This window comes from Pipistrellus kuhlii, unplaced genomic scaffold (assembly GCF_014108245.1).
Source record: "Pipistrellus kuhlii isolate mPipKuh1 unplaced genomic scaffold, mPipKuh1.p scaffold_m20_p_3, whole genome shotgun sequence".
NCBI lineage: Eukaryota > Metazoa > Chordata > Mammalia > Chiroptera > Vespertilionidae > Pipistrellus > Pipistrellus kuhlii.
Window position 1 is genome coordinate 15,508,777 of NW_023425529.1, and position 16,396 is coordinate 15,525,172.

The 16,396-nt window shown below is 48.3% G+C and overlaps 1 protein-coding gene across 2 annotated transcripts in view; it reads right to left on the reverse strand.

The window, feature by feature from the left end:
- VWF (von Willebrand factor) overlaps positions 1–16,396 on the reverse strand; it is a 120,635-nt gene that overhangs the window by 45,262 nt on the left and 58,977 nt on the right. For both annotated transcript variants that reach the window (XM_045587659.1, XM_036455712.2), the window contains exons 19-27: positions 13,088–13,191; positions 11,547–11,685; positions 10,202–10,336; positions 7,708–7,854; positions 6,438–6,578; positions 6,169–6,282; positions 4,361–4,517; positions 3,583–3,741; positions 3,014–3,149 (exon numbers count right to left, since the gene is read on the reverse strand). In XM_045587659.1, coding sequence (XP_045443615.1) covers positions 3,014–3,149; positions 3,583–3,741; positions 4,361–4,517; positions 6,169–6,282; positions 6,438–6,578; positions 7,708–7,854; positions 10,202–10,336; positions 11,547–11,685; positions 13,088–13,191 — 1,232 coding nt within the window. The remainder of the gene's footprint in view (positions 1–3,013; positions 3,150–3,582; positions 3,742–4,360; positions 4,518–6,168; positions 6,283–6,437; positions 6,579–7,707; positions 7,855–10,201; positions 10,337–11,546; positions 11,686–13,087; positions 13,192–16,396) is intronic.

The window sequence follows — 16,396 nt, forward strand, 5'->3', positions numbered from 1 at the left end:
CACCTGTTTTCATACACCGGCCTGCCTGGCCCACCTGCACTGAGCTCCCACGGGTCACTCTCCACCCAAGTAAGACATCATTTTTAACATATGTCCCCAAACACACACACACACACACACACACACACACACACACACACACAGCAAAGGCTTCCCTGGATTCCACAAGCCAAACTTTACTAAGACCTGAAAAAGAATCTTTCTTGTTTCCAGGCCATCCAGATGGCCATTGAAAGTAGATTTTTGTTTTTTATTAAACTGCATCTCTAGCAATACAAATATTTAATTACAACCCAAACCCTCTGCCAAGTAACTCCAAAGACAAATATTGCTCTAAAATGTTGACACTGACCAGGACTTGTAAAAGTTCTACTGAAGATAAATGCTTTATGGTATCTATATTAATAAAAGCCTCGGTGGTGTCTTGCCCTCACATGTGATGTCATCACAAGATGGCCACCACAAAGATGGTCACATGCACAGCAGAGGCGGGGCCCAGAGGCCTTGGGGGTCACATGCACAGCACAGAGAAGGTGGGTCCTGGTGGAGGAGGTGGGTCATGGCAGGGGAGGGCAGTTGTGAATGATCAGTCCAGCAGGGGAGGGCAGTTGGGAGTGATTAGGCCAGCAGGGGAGCAGTTAGGCGTCAATAAGGCTGACTGGAGAGTGGTTAGGGGGCAATTAGGCTGGCAGGCAGAAGCAGTAGGTGCAATCAGGCAGGCAGGTGAGTGGTTAGGAGCCAGCGGTCCTAGATTGTGAGTTGGACATCCTCCTAGAGGTCCCAGATTGGAGAGGATGCAGACCAGGCTGAAGGACACCCCCTCCCCCATGCACAAATTTCATGCAACGGGCCTCTAGTCTCTCTATATATAAGCATAAGTGACCATTGGACCATTCAACTGGTAGCTATGATGCACACTGACCTCCAGGGGGCAGACACTCAATGCATAGGCTTGAAAACATGGAACAGACTGATGAATCTCAAAGTGGAGGGGGAAGGGACGGGTGGGAAGAGATTAACCAAAGATCTTATAGGCATACTAGAGACTCAGTCCATGAATCCATGCACCATTGGGGTCCCTTGGTCTGACTTGTGTGGATCAGGCTGAAACCAGCAGTCCAACATCCCCAGAGGGGTCCCGAATTGCAAGAGGGTGCAGGCCAGGCTGAGGGACCCCACCAGTGCACAAATCTGTGCACAGATCTGTGCACTGGACCTCTAGTTTATTATAACAGGATTTAAACTGTATGAATTTTGGCCCGTGTTCAATATATTGGACTTTCAGAAAGAGAGGAAAAACTGGACTAAAATATTTTTAGAACGATAAATAAAGATTCAAAATCTCAGCTTTAGCTAACAGAACAAAGCATTTGGGAGTAGCATGAAGGGGTCCCCAAGATGTTAGATGGGGAAGAAAGTCAGTGGCTCATTCATGCATTCCTCCAGCAGACATATGGAAGCACCTATCACGTGCCAGAAACTGGCTGGACCCTGCACCCAGCCCCAAGCACATACTAGGAGTCTTTAGCAGTGCAGTTGTCTCTGACACACATTCCTACACTACCAGTCCAAATTCCCCAGCCTTCTGATCCCTTCTCCCTTCCACCAGTGTCCTGGAGAATAGCAGGCTATTCCAGACTGAAGATGCAACCCAGGCTAGCACCTTCTCTTCTGTAAACTCTTGGCCTTCTAGGCAACTTGCCCTCAGCATTCCCAGTAAGGCCAAGAGCCCTGGAATGTGTGGCCTGTGATTAACTTCCCAGGCGATGCTCCTGTAACTACTGTCCATACCCTGGTAGCTGTCCCGCCCTGTGGCCAACAGAGAGTGGTAGGGAAAATGGCTGTACACTCATGTCCTGTGGCTCAGAGCTGCACACCAGCATCAGGCTCTTCCTTTATTCCTTATCCTCTGTTTCAGCAGAGGGCGAGTGGATACGCAGGGTCTTACTGGGAAGTTAATTCGCACTTCCTCATGGCCCACACGATTTATGGCTTCCATCTTTGCTAACAATGCATGAGTGACATACTTTCTAGTTTCCTGTGTTTGCTAGAGAACTCACCCCGGGCAGCGTCCGCTCATGTTTATACAGATGGCTGTGGCTGGATCTGACTCTGGCAGCTGTGGCCATGGCCCCTTCCCCAGTGAATTTAAGTTCTCAAGTTTAAGTTCCCATAAGAAGTGGTATTGGATATATGAATATATCAACATCCAAATGCACGTTTCTTACTTAGAAGCAGGACTTCAGAAAGCTCAGTGCTCACCCTGAGGACTCGTTCTCACCTCCCCAAACTCTCCCACTCCAAGAGGCAGTCGGGTGAGAGAACCCAGAGTCTTCCCTCCCAGTTACAAAAGCCCTGTCCTGGGACCTGGGTTGTGGCCTGGAGGTGTCTAAGTCACATTGAGGGGTCAGGGCTCTGCCTCACTTTCCTTCCCTACATCCCCACCCTCGATAAAAAGGAAGCCTGACTTTCATAGACTAGATGTGACCTTCAGGAACAATGTGAGACATCACCCATCCTTTAGCGAGAAGAGATTAAGAAGTCTAATGGACTCTAGCCAGTTTTGCTCAGTGGTTGGCACATCAGCCTGAGGACTGAAGAGCCCGGGTTCAATTCTGGTCAAGGGTACATACCTGGGTTGCAGGTTTGATCCCCAGCACCAGTCAGAGCAAGTGCAGGAGGCAACCAATCGATGTGTCTCTCTCACATCAATGTTTCTCTCTCTGTCTCTGCCCCTCCCTTCTACTCTCTCTAAAAATCAATGAAGAAAATATTGTTAGGTGAGGATTAATGAAATAAATAAAGAAAGAAAGAAAGAAAGAAGAAGCCTAATGGTTTTCTTAAGAGATGTTTCCTGGAGAAGCAATTTAGTCTGTCCTTAAAGAAAGAGAAACAAGCTTAATAAAAACTACCTCACAACTCACATAACGAGGGCATTTTCCCAAAACCTACACCTCTAAGCAGGTCCCCAGAGTAGACAATAAGATTCATGCTTCAAACAACCAGGTTTTACCAAATCTGGCAGTGCTCAGGATCTTCGGGGTTCAAGGTGACTTTCTTTCCAGGGGGCAGGCGCCGGCCAGACACCTCGCACACGGGGCAGTCTCCAGGGTCAACGCAGGTCTGCAAAAGCTCATCCAGGATTTTCCCTGCATGACAAACCTCTCATCAGGAGCTCAAACTCACCTTTACAACAAGGAAGACTTACCTTTAACTAAAGGGTGCCTGGATTTTGGACTAAATCCCTAGAAGGGGGCGTGCAGGAAGTAGCCAATCAATGCTGTTTCTCTCTATATATCCCTCTCCTTTTCTCTCTCTCTAAAATTTAATAAAAATATTTTTAAAGTGCTGCTCCAGGCAATAGAACCATAAATAAGCAAACAGAAGCTCAATTTGACAAAAATCATAGCTGGCTTGGCTCCGATGAAAGGACATGTGCAAACAGGACCCAGGGTTATAGGATTGGGGATCGGGCACCACTGGGCAAGGCTGAGATGATGTAGGACAAGGAATCACCTTTCCTAAAAAACTGTCCCATCCCCCCATCCCTCCATCCATGCCCACCCAGGGCAGGTGGCTGACCTGGGGGGCAGTGTGCATGGCAGCCCTCCACACACTGCACGGGGCAGGCCAGTGGCTCGGGGTGCTGGCAGGTGGTAGGGCAGGCAGGGGCACAGCTGTTGTAGCGCCACTCGCACTCATACCCGTTCTCCCGGAGATTCCTTTCCTCACAGTTCTGGGCTGTGTAGACAAGAAAGGAGCGTAACCATTAAAGCACAGGCAGTCCTGCGCCCACTGAGATGCCAGGACTGCATCCAGGCCCCAGACAGACATGGTGAGACTTGTGGTGGTGGTGATGACACTGGGGGAGGTGATGAGAACATTGGGGACAAAGGAACTACAGGAGTCACCACTATTAGAGGCTGCTGGACTTGTAAAGCACCTATACCAGGAACCCAGTGGTTCTGAATTGGTTTTCCATATAGAAACCATCAGCTGTTTACACGGGAAGACCCTATATAATGTATGAGTTGATCGCTCACATTGGCAAATATAGTGTCTATTTAAAGACTTATATTCACTTCCCTCTTCTTTTCATCACTGTTCCTTCTTTCTTCTCCCTCTTCCAGAATTTCTTCAGAGTTTCTACATATTAATGTCTTTAATCCCTGTCCCCTGCCCTCCTCACTCACATCAGTGTCTTAACTCCCTTCGGCCCTCTGTCATCCATCCCCACACTAGAGCTCTGCCTTCTCTCCCATGAAGTTATCATCCTGCACCCACTCTAAGATCTTAATGTCTATATGCACAGGAGCTGATGGGGAGAGGGATTGAGATCCTGAGGGACACCAGGACTCACGACACAATGTGGCTGTCCTCCAGGTCACCACCTTGCCGTGCTGGGCACACACATGAGCATAGGCAGCAATGGTGTCACAGAAGCAGGCACAGTCCCCAATAGACTCGCAGGAGCAGGTGTCATAGATACAGACATCCAGGAATGGCTCAGGGTCCACCTGCAAGGGAGCACCAGGGTGGCTCAGGCCTGCGACCAGACAAAGGCACTCTGGCTCTTGGTCTGGATGGGAACATTCTGGTGGTCAGTGTATGGGAAAGGGAGGTGGGGGGGGTCTTGGGTAAGAGGGGGAATGTAGGTCAATGCTTCCAAAGAGGAAATGGGTACGAAGGCAGAATTTCCAGCTTCTAGTCTGTATTCCAGCAAGAAATATTAAATAAAACCAGTCTTTCATAGTATAGTGTGTCTAAGAATTTTTCAAAAGAACATTTGTTTCTCTGTCTACTTATCTGCTCAATCATCCATCCATCCCCAAAACCGACTCCCAACCTCATGGATGTTTGGGTGTTTTTTTACATAGACATATCACACACACACACACACACACACACACACACACACACACACACTGCTCACTCTATTTCCCTTGCCTCCATTCAGCAAGAAGAGAGGGGAATACATCAGGACCCATGCACATTGCCCTATGAGGTGCTATGTGACTAGTATGTTGGACAGTAGGACCAGCCTGTGTGCTCCTGGACCAACCCCAGGTCTACATGAAGAGGTAGCCTATCCACCATCCACACTCAATCACAGGAATTGTGCTGACCTTCTCTTTCCACCAAACCTGACACTATACACACTGGCCTCTTTCAGGGTTGCTGTGAAAGGAATGAATTCAGATACTGAGTGAGTCATTATTTCCAACACCCTCCAACAATCCTGGTTCCCCTGACTCCTCTCACTGTCTCCACTGTTCCCATTCAAATGCCCAGGATTTCCACCAAAGCAGGGAATCCTGAGTGTCTTTGGCATCCTCAAGGACCAAAAAGCACTGGATGGATAGAAAGAGAACCGAGATACAGGTATCCAACCAGTCACGCCCACGGTGGTGGTGCTATACACAGCGGCATGTGTGTTTGAGGAAGTGCTTCCCACCATTGGAGAGGAAGGCATAGAAGCAAGCCATAAAATGAGGCCTCAACACTCTCTTCTGGAGCTAAGGCCAGAAAAGGGTTTTTGAGACAAGACCTAGGAGGTTTTATGAAGGGAGAGGATAGAGTACTCAGGACTGAAGATACAGTGAGGTAACAGGAAAATAAAACTCCTGGCTCTAGAGTTGGAGACAAGATGACTCAGGGGCTCTAAAACTGATGCCCAGAAGAGAAGCTGATGCTCAGAAGAGCTATGCCTGGCACAGAAGAAAAATGACTTGCCGCCGAAACCGGTTTGGCTCAGTGGTAGAGCGTCGGTCTGCGGACTGAAAGGTCCCAGGTTCGATTCCGGTCAAGGGCATGTACATTGGTTGCGGGCACATCCCCGGTAGGGGGTGTGCAAGAGGCAGCTGGTCAATGTTTCTCTCTCATCGACATTTCTAGCTCTCTATCTCTCTCCCTTCCTTTCTGTAAAAACTCAATAAAATATATATTTAAAAAAAAAAATGACTTGCCAAGCGTTGCTTTCCCCATAAACTGTCCATTATCCTTTCTGTTTCCCAGTATGCACCAATAAAGGGAGAAAATAGGTGACCCCATGCAGATAATTTCCAAGGCTCCCAGGCTGGGTCCAGAATTAGACCCTCGCGCTCTGAGTGCCCGTGCCGCTGGCCAGCCCTCAGCGCGCCTCTGCCTCTGGCTCCTGGCAGCCCTCACCAGCTTGTTGCAGTCTTGGAAAAGGTCACTGGTGAGGATCCTACAGGAGGAGTCCACCATGCTCTGCTTCATGACATTGTTGTGGCAGGTGTCAGGGGACATGTCCAGCGGCACCTGGGGAACAAGGCAAGAGAACAGAAATACTCAATAGACCAAAACACTCAACCCGGAAGGATCCAAGAGACCCTCTTCCGAGCCCTGTGACCACTGCAGGGCATGCCACCCTCCACGCCCCCCACCCACAGCCCACAAGGAGACCCTAAACGTACTTTTCTGGTGTCGGCACACTGTGGGCTCACTTTCCAGGAATTCCCAAAGTCCACGGGGTCTTCCTCAATTTGGAGATTGCTGCCGGTAAAGTCATTGTTCTGGATGCCATCAAAATTCCCACAGAGGCCACACACCTGCTCCTGATGACAAGTGGAGAGCATGAGCATTGCAAACCTCAGGGCCAATTCTGACTCACAGCTAGGAGGGCTCCAGACAGCAAAGGAGACCGCTCATCTGAGAAGAGGAGGGTTCGGGGGAGGCAGGGATGGAGACCCAGAAGTCACCAGAGTCAACGACAAAGCCTGGCCCTTGCCAAGGCCTTTTCCTGGCCTTCCTCACTGACCTCACTTTAAAGTTAAAAGAAAAAAAAGATCATTCACAAAGAGAGACAACCTGCCCACGTCCTATAGTTGGCCAAGTAGGAATTTGGCAGCCTTGGCTCTGGAATCTCCAATATAAGCCATCACCTTCCCTAGTAAGGGCCTGGGCAGAGAGGAGCTAGTTCATCGTTGCATCAATGAGAATGCAGAGGTCTGACTACTTTACACTATTGAACATGGGAGTCCTTTACCTGGAAAACAGCCGCCTGTTCATAGCAGGCTGGCCAGCGTTCTGATGGATACAAAGTGCCACCAGAGCCGACATAAGATTTTATTCACCTTCACGTTCACCTATCACAGTGTTGGTATACAAGTCCCAATACATGATTACTGAATTAAAGGAAACCATCACATAAGAACTAGGGGAGGAACTGGAAGTATCTGGCCTGGAAAAGAAAAGATGCTACTCTTACAATGTACAATAGTTGGAGCCCTGTCTTGGGACAAAGAGATGTGACTTGTTCCTATTTTGCTTCAACATGGAGAATTACTGGGAAACAAGTAAGAATGTTCCCAGAGTTGGACAAAAGGCCCAAGGTCTTTCCGTGGCTTAACAGCCCCCAAGTATGATCCCTGCCTCCTCCCTACCCTGTTAACGACCATGCTCTCCAAGTCTCTCCTCTCCAGCCACAGGCATCCTTGCTCAGACACTCCAAACATCATCCACCCTGCAGCCTTTGCAGATGCCTAAATTCTCTTATCCAGATATCTGCATGGCTCACTCCCTCCCTTCTCTGAAGATTCTGCTCATGCATCCCCTTTTCAGACCACCTACCTTCCCCCAAGACATCAGGAGGTGCAGTGTCTGCTTCTATTGCTCAGGAAACTGAAGAAGGTCCCAACAGCAAGTCATAGGCAAGATGAGGAAAAGTGGAGGAAGGCCACTGACCTGGTATGTCTGCTTCAGCACCACGGAGACACTCAGGTGGCGGTCCCAAACCACAGAGAGTGCCTTGCCCAGCAGCAGAATGATGTACCGGCCGGACTCCACCACCTCAAAGTGAGTTTCATCCTTCATGGGCCTCTTCACATTCACCTGAAAAAGGCCGAAGCATGAGGCAGGGAGAGGGAGTACCCATGTCTGTCTCCATGGAGTTTCATTTGCCCCATTCAGTGAGAGCTCGTCCCTTCGTGGCCAGCACCTGCCTGGATGCTTGTGTCTGTCTCACCTATCACTCTCTGAGAACCTTTCAACTAAGGGGCAATAATAGAGTTGGCAGCAAAATAATAATTATGAGATTAAAAATACAACAAAACCAACTAGAAGATCATCCATCACTTCCTTAAAATAATTTTTGACACTTTATTATTATATACACGTGGCCTCCTAAATAGGTTTTTAGTGTGGCAATGATTTTAAGCATCTTTGGGCAAATGATTTTATTTATTTATTTATTTATTTCTTTATTAATCTATCTATCTATTTATTAAAATGCTAGAGGCCCAGTTCATGGATTCACGCTTCAGTGGAGTTCCACAGTGTGGCCTACAGGGATGAAGCCAAAACCAGCAGTCCAACGCCACCTGCTGCTCCTGCCTGCTACTCCCACTCACCATTCATCCTGGCCTATTGTGCCTGCCACTGGCTTGCGCCCAGTCAGTCCCAAGCAGGGGGAGGAGTCCCAAGTGGGAGAGGCTTGCACCACCACAGTGGTGCTCACTAGCCATGAGTCCTGTAGGGAGCACACTGACTGTCGGGAGCACACTGTCGGGAGCACACTGACCACCAGGGGCAGCTCCTGCATTGAGCATCTGCCCCATGCTGGTAGTGCACATCATAGTGACCAGTCAACCAGTCGTTCAATTGGTCATTCGGTCGCTTAGGTTTTTATATATATACTAGGACCCCATTTGCAGGAAGATTCCTACAAGCGGCCACAGTGGCTGCTGCTGCCCACCCTGCACCGCCCCACCCTGACTTGTCAGTGCTTTCCCTCTGGCAGCCACCTTGCTTTCTGCTTTTCCTCCCTCTTCCTTCTAAGCTGTCTTCAGTCTTCACTCCTCCCTCCCTCGGCGTTTGCAAATTAACTGCCATCTTTGTTGAGTTAATTTGCATACTTGTTCTGAGTGGCTGTGGGCATAGTGAGGGTACAGTCAATTAGCATTTTTCTCTTTTATTAGTGTAGATAAATGTTTTTGTTGACTTTCAGAGAAAGAGGAAAGGAGAGGGATAGAGATAGAAACATCAATAAGAGATAAACATCTTCTATTGGCTGCCTCCTACATGCCCCTACTGGGGATCCAGCAACAACCCAGGTATTTGCCCTGACCAAGATTAGACCCATGACCTCCTGGTTCATGTGCTGATGCTCAACCACTGAGCCACACCAGCCAGGCTCAACATCTTAAACAAGATCTCCTTGGTGGTTCTCACATACCCTCTGAGAACCATGTCAAAGCTCTACACAGGGCCTGCATCTGGTTACTGCCCTTTAAAAAAAAAAGATTTATCTAAAAAGAACTGAAAACATAAAAGAAAGTAAAAATCCCTGAAACACTATCACTTCCCAAAATACACATATTCATATATGCATATCTATAATACACATATACTACCGTGTTTCCCTGAAAATAAAACATCCTCCGAAAATAAGACCTACTTACAGGTTTCCTTCTCAGTGAAATATAAGGCATCCCCTGAAAATAAGGCCTTCTCCCCCCCAGGCTCTGTCACAGAATGCTATTGCTAAACATGAGAGATTTGGTCCACTGATTCTGAAAGAAATGGAATCACAAGAAATTCACCAGGAAATTCAGGAATTGGATTGTTATGATGATGTTCCAGAAGATGATGACACGATTGTCATTGAATAAATGAGTAAATTCTTGATACTGTAGGATTCAGTTTGTCTGGTTTGTGTTGACAACTACCATACTACCGTACCGTATACAGGTAATAAATTTCCTTTATTTTTATTTAACAATAAATGTGTACCGTATTCTTCTTCATGGAAAAATAAGACATCCCCTGAAAATAAGACCTAGTGCATCTTTGGGAGCGAAAATTAATATAAGACACTGTCTTATTTTTGGGGAAACAGGGTAGTATATAATTGTATTCTATATACATACAATTAGAAGGAAAAGTCCTTCTGCCCTCCAATATCCACTATACCCTCACAGGTAAGCACTGATCCTTATTCAGGTAACACTACCATCCTTCTCCATGCTTATCTCTTCACCTTCACTAAAATGGGCTCATGCTATGCATACGTATCTGTAACTTGTTAATAGAGAATATGTCATAGTCAGATGATACAGTTTCACCTCATGTTCTTTCATGACTGCACGATATTCCATTGACGCAAGTTCTAGATGAATGCTCTTCACAAGCCCACAGAAGAACAAGGGGCCTGAGGGGGAAAGGATGGTTTGCCACTCACCTCTTCATTAAACAGTTCAATCTCTCCTCCTTCCACCAGGATGGTGACCCGCTTCTTGCATTTCACTGAGGGGTAGCCGCATCCCTCGTTCCCAACCAGGATCCGAAAGGTCCCAGGGTTACTGCCACAGTAATCCTGGGGGAAAGAGGTGAAATGTTATTCCTGCCACCTCCCCTCAGGTCAGAAGATTGGCATCAAGCCATCTCTGGTGTGGGTCGTGGAGGCTTGGCTAGTTGCTGCTGCTGTTCACTCCCAGCATGCTCTATATGCAGCTGGTCAGTGCCCCTGCTCATGCCCAGCATGCTCTGCACATGCTAGTCAGTGCCCCTACTCACTCCCAACATGCTCTGCACATGCTATGAAGTGTCCCTGCTCACTCCCTGCATGTTCTTCACATGGCTAACTGGTGAGACTGCTCACTCCCAGCATGTTCTGCTCATGGCAGGTCAGGGTGCTGGTTCTGCCCCACTCCCAGCATGCTGAGCAGGCAAGCATGCTCAATCACCTTTACTGCCTGACTCACAGGACCCTACAGCTCAGTCTCTGAGACTAAGGCTGCTGGGTCTGTGGCCTCCCTCAGATCATACCAAGCCCCCACCTCTCCTCCTCCCAAGAATGGAGTCAGAGAGACCACATTTGTTTAAAGTTTCACAGAGTCGCGCCATCTCGTTACTCATGAGAAAAGCCCCCATCCCTCCATGCTTACCCACTTTGGTGTCAACCAGCAAGAGAAACAAACTTACCGGAATCCACGCATGGAGGAGAGGAAGGCAGACGGCCCTCACTCATCAGCTAGCTAGCTCTTTCTCATACTGCTGGACAGTGTGGCTTTCCTGTGCCCACCCCCCTTCCTGCCCACTCTGAATTGCACATAGGAAGCAAACTCCAGGGGTCATTTCAACCACACTCCTGTCCAGGGCTGCTGCCTAAGGCTGGGTGAGTTATTCATTCCACAGGGTGCTATCAGGGAGAGTAACACAGCCTGCAACCCAGCCTCGCTCCCTCCATACTTGACTGAGGCTGCCTGCCAAAAGGAGCAGATGCCTTGTTCTAATTCTGTTCTGGTGTTGATTTGGGCTGACAATGGCCTTGCCCCGCAACAACCCCAGTCAACAAACAAGCTTCTGTTCTATGTTTATTACTCCATCAGGTAAAGTAAAGAAAGATGGCAATCAAGTGAGGCTTGAGCCTCTGTCGGCCCTTCTTTCAGGGGCTGGACAGTCACTGGAGAAACCAGCCCAGAGTGGTTTCTATGGACAGAGCAGCAGACTCTGACCTGGAAACCCCAGACTGCACCCCCCCACCTAAGGACAGACAGCACCCTCCCCCCATCCCTCTCTCTCACCTGGACCAGAACGTACTGGCACTCCCCGGGGAACATGTACTGGAGCCCGTCAAAGGTGAGGTAGTGGGCTATGCCGATGGTGGAACACGTGGCATCACACACGTGGTCAGTGCAGTTCCACTTCCGGCCCCGACAGACACTAAGAACAGAAATGGCAGGGTGGCGGTGTGAGGGGTATGAGGGGCCCATGTGGGCACTGGGGGATAAGAAGGCCAGGAAGAAACCGAATGTTCCAGGTGCCACCCAACCTTCCACAAAGTCTCAAGAAGTGGGGGATCCAGCAGGAGAGAGGGAAGTCATGCTGCACTCCATTATAAGGGGGAAACTGAGGCAAAGAAGGGAACCAGTGATCCAGGCAGCCAAGGGACCCAGCAGCCAAGGGACCCAGACCACCTGCTACAAGTTTGCTAAAGCTCGGCCTCCCTGGAAGTTGCCTGAGAGTAGCCTCAGGATCTCTACAAAACAGACACTGCCTGGCCGGCATGGCTCAGTGGTTGAGCATTGACCTATGAATCAGGAGGTCACGGCTCAATTCCTAGTCAGGGCACATGCACAGGTTGCAGGCTCAGTCCCCAGTGTGAGGCATGCAGGAGGCAGCTCATTAATGATTCTCATCAGTGATGTTTCTATCTCTCTCTCTCCCTCTCCCTTCCTTTCTGAAATCAATAAAAAATATTTTTTTTAAAACAGACACTGAGGCTGCATGCCATCCGAGGCTGATGGGGAAAACAAGTCAGAGCAGCAGGACAGTTCTGAGTCGGGCAAATATATAGTGATGAACCGTGCCCTTCTGCCAGGAGAGGTTTTGTGTGCACATAGTTACATGGTTAAATCTGCAGCGACTTGCTGATTGCCGCAATGCCGTGTCCACCGCCCAGTAACCGGAGCCGACATGGGGAAGCCCACTGTGCGTCAGAGGCGGTGAGCTCAGACCTCAGGCCCCAGACAGCTAAGCGCTTTCCTGCCTCTGCCCACACGGGCCTCTCCGTAAAGCCGTGCATGGCCCCAAAGTCAGAGACGCGGTCAATGAGCAGGGCAGAGGGTTATGTGAAGGATGGCCAAGGAGAAGGGAGAAGAGAAGCCAGCCACTCTCACAAGGTGCCTTTTCAAATGATGTCACTATAAGCACATTCCCAGGCAATATGCTTAGGGGGCAATAGAAGGCCAGGGAAGGAACCTCCAACCCACGCCCTTTGGTGACTTGGTCACATGTACAAGGACCGATATGGAGCAGGTCCTCATCTCCTTCAGGCCCCATCTCTCTGAACTGAAATACTGACCTCTAGAAGAGTGTCCTTGCAGGTGAGCACAGGTGATGATAAAGATTCTCCCCATTTTACAGATAGAGACACAGAGGCTCAAAAAAGGAAAAAGTAACCACATTCCCTCAGATGCTGGATGCAAGGGTCAAAGGTCCTTGGCCAATTCTGTGCCCCCCACCACCACCACCCCTGGCATCTTGACCTTCATCCCCACCTCTGCTGACTCCCTCCACCCTCCCAATGGCTCAGTCCCCACAAAAGCCTCTCCCAGGGCCTCACCAAGTGTTGCAGTTGATCTTCACTGTCTCCCCAGGGGCGTACTCCCTGCCCTGGTGGAAGCAGGGACACCTTTCCAGGGCCACGCATCTGTTTTCGTGCCGGACCTAAGAGAAAGCAACCAAAGAGTCTTGAAGGTCACAGCGAGTGACCCAGAGCCCTGCTGGGGAGGCAACCTCAGTTCGCGGTCAGACCAGGGAGCCCACACCCTAGCTGGACTTGGGGGATACAGGCACCCGGCTACACTGATACTCCCGAGCTCAGCTGAAGACTCTCTGACTGCCCTCTGCTTCAGACCCGAATGGGGGCATGGTCACCTGGAACCTGCATGAAGCCTCTTTCATAACAGGTATCAGAAAACTTTGAGATGCACATATTCTTAGCCCCAGCACTTCCATGCAGATGATTTCTCCGAATGTAAAAAAGTCATGGTCGCAGATTAACACAGAATTATTTACCATTTGGGGGGGGGGGGGGGGTTGTAGCAACCATGTACTCGACAATAGAAAAGTGATTTAAACCCATTAAGGAATCGCCAGGTGATGGTGGCCATGGAGCTATTAGAATGGGCCTTTGGGAGAATCTTAAAAGATGTGAGGAATAGTTATGCTGTTAACATTTAAACAGGGGAGAAAAAACTTGTACATACATATGGTCCCAATTATGAATATATATTTTTTAAAAAAAACGACTTAAAGGAAATATAGAAGTTGCCTCCAGATGGTGGGCTAGGATAGAAGAATTTTATTTTATTTTATTTTATTTTATTTTATTTTATTTTATTTTATTTTATTTTGGTTTTAAATCATTTTTCCAAATGTTTTTTAATGAGCAAATACTATGTTTATAATTGAAGAAAATGGACAATATATTTAACAAAAGGAACGAATGAATTATTAAAGCACCTACTACCCCAGAGGTGAAAGTTGAATGCTGGCCACAGGCAGAGATGGACCAAAACCAAAGTCTGGGGATTAGCTCAAGCCACACATATACCCTCCTTACCCAGTTCCTGAGATCCTCACACACACACACATAGAGAGAGAGAAAGAGAGAGAGAGAGAGAGAGAGAGAGAGAGAGAGAGAGAGAGAGAGAGAGAGAGATGCTCCACTTCCCTGCCCTCCCCCAACACAGAGATTACAACATGAGCATGCTATGCTCCTCTCATCTGTTGGGGTAGGAAAAAAAGACTAAGACTCACTGGCCCCAGTGGGCGCAGGAAGAGCTGGCCAAACCCTCTCTGACCCCACATGTAGATCTGCTGTTGTCCCACCTGCAAGAGGCAGCCTGTTCTGGCGTGGCTACCGCCAAGTGAGCTAAAACAGCCCTGGTCATCCTTCAGTGAAGGGACCATGGTTGGTTCTAGAGGAACCAGAGGTTTGAGAAGCTCCTAGTCTGGATGGATGGCTCAGGATTTGTGTGATCCGGTCACTCCCCAGACAAGCTTGAGTTCCCAGGGCATGAAACAAGACGAAGCCCTGGGAACAGGTGTTCTTGGGCTGGACAAAGGACTTTCAGATCAAGGAGCAGAGGTTAAAATTGTGAGGATGGGGGCATGAATGGGTGTTGAAAGAATGGGAAGAATGACCTCCATCAGCTTCCCCAGCCTCAGCTGTTTTCCTGAGTCCTTAGAGGCCAAGTAAAGGGCAGGATGGGGCTGCAGAGAGTAAGGTGTTGATCAACCACATTCTTGTTAGCTTTTACCTCCTAGGACTACTGTTCTTAGAAGACAACAAGCTTAGTTACCTAGTAGGAAAGATGGCAGCTTGGTAGGAGGAGGGGATTTAAAAATGTCTGTCTACAGGCTTCAAAGGCTGTCACAATTAGGGGTCATTCCCACATCCTCCCAAGCTTTGCCAACTGTTAGGCTGAGGCCTGCCACCTACTGGCTACTCTAAGAATAACATAAATAATGCCTCTACTGGGGAACATGGGTCATTCCTACAGTGAACTGAGACCAGAAAACCAGCCTCATATCAGAACCATTACCTGAGACAAAGTGATACAGGATGCATAGGGGTGGATTCCGGGAAACACAGCCCTCAGCTCCCCTTGGCAGAGCACATGCTGTCCCATCGCCCACAGCAGGCTGGGTAGAGGGCTCCTGGGCCTCTCAGTCTGCATGTTGTATGTTTTTACCTCCCTTCAAGATAGTCGGCCCATTGACAAAAAAATTCTGCGCACCATGGCCCAGGTAGCCCTCCCCTGGCCCAGGGCTGAGTCCCGGGCGGCCCAGCCCTTCTCCAGTGAATACAAAGCTCAAATCCCAGCTTAGCCATGAGATTACGCTGCCAGCTCCTTCTGTGCCCTCTCTGCCCTGGCTTATCTTAGTAAAAACAGATTACTAATTGGTGACTTACAATATTAAAATAGGACTGTATGATTTCACTTATATGTGGGATCTAAAAAATGAAACAAACAACACAGAAACAGACTCATAGATGCAGAAAACAAACGAATTGTTGCCAGAGGGGAAGGGGTTAAGAAAAAGGGGGGTAAAGGGGGGAGATAAATAAGAGGCACAAATGTCCAATTATAAGATAAATAAATCATTGGGGTTGTAATGTACAACATAGAGAATGTAATCAATAATATCATAACAACTTTGTACAGTGTCAGGTGGTTACTAGATTGATCATGGTAATCACGTTGTTAGGTCTATAAAAGTTGAGCCAAAACTGGTATGGCTCAGTGGATAGAGTGTCAGCCTGCGGACTGAAAGGTCCCAGGTTTGATTCCAGTGAAGGGCATGTACCCTGGTTGCAGGCACATCCCTAGTAGGGGGTGTGCAAGTGGCAGCTGATCGATGTTTCTCTCTCATCGATGTTTCTAACTCTCTATCCCTCTCTCTTCCTCTCTGTAAAAAATCAATAAAATATATATTTTTTTTAAGTTTAATAACTAGGTTGTATGTCTAAAATGAATATAATATTGTATATTAACTGTATTTTAATAAAAGAAAGGACCTTTAGAATGAGGACTGCTCCAAAGATGACAGAGGCATGGGAATAGATCCTTACATCGGAGCTGGAGGGGAGACAAAGCAACTCCTAGACAGGAGAGGAGTGGTTTCCAGGCTCCACCTCAGCAGGAGGCTCCTGATGAGAGAGAAGATCAGATAACACCAACCTGAAGCATTAAAGAATTCATGGAGATATTAATAGAAAAAATAAAGGCACAATACAGGTGAACAGGGTCTAGATGAGAGCTGGCCAGACAGGTGGGGTAGGCTAGTAGAGCAGACCCTAGGTGGATTTTGTGGCAAGTCATACAACTTCATGAATAAAATGAAGAGAACCATCTCTGCTTAG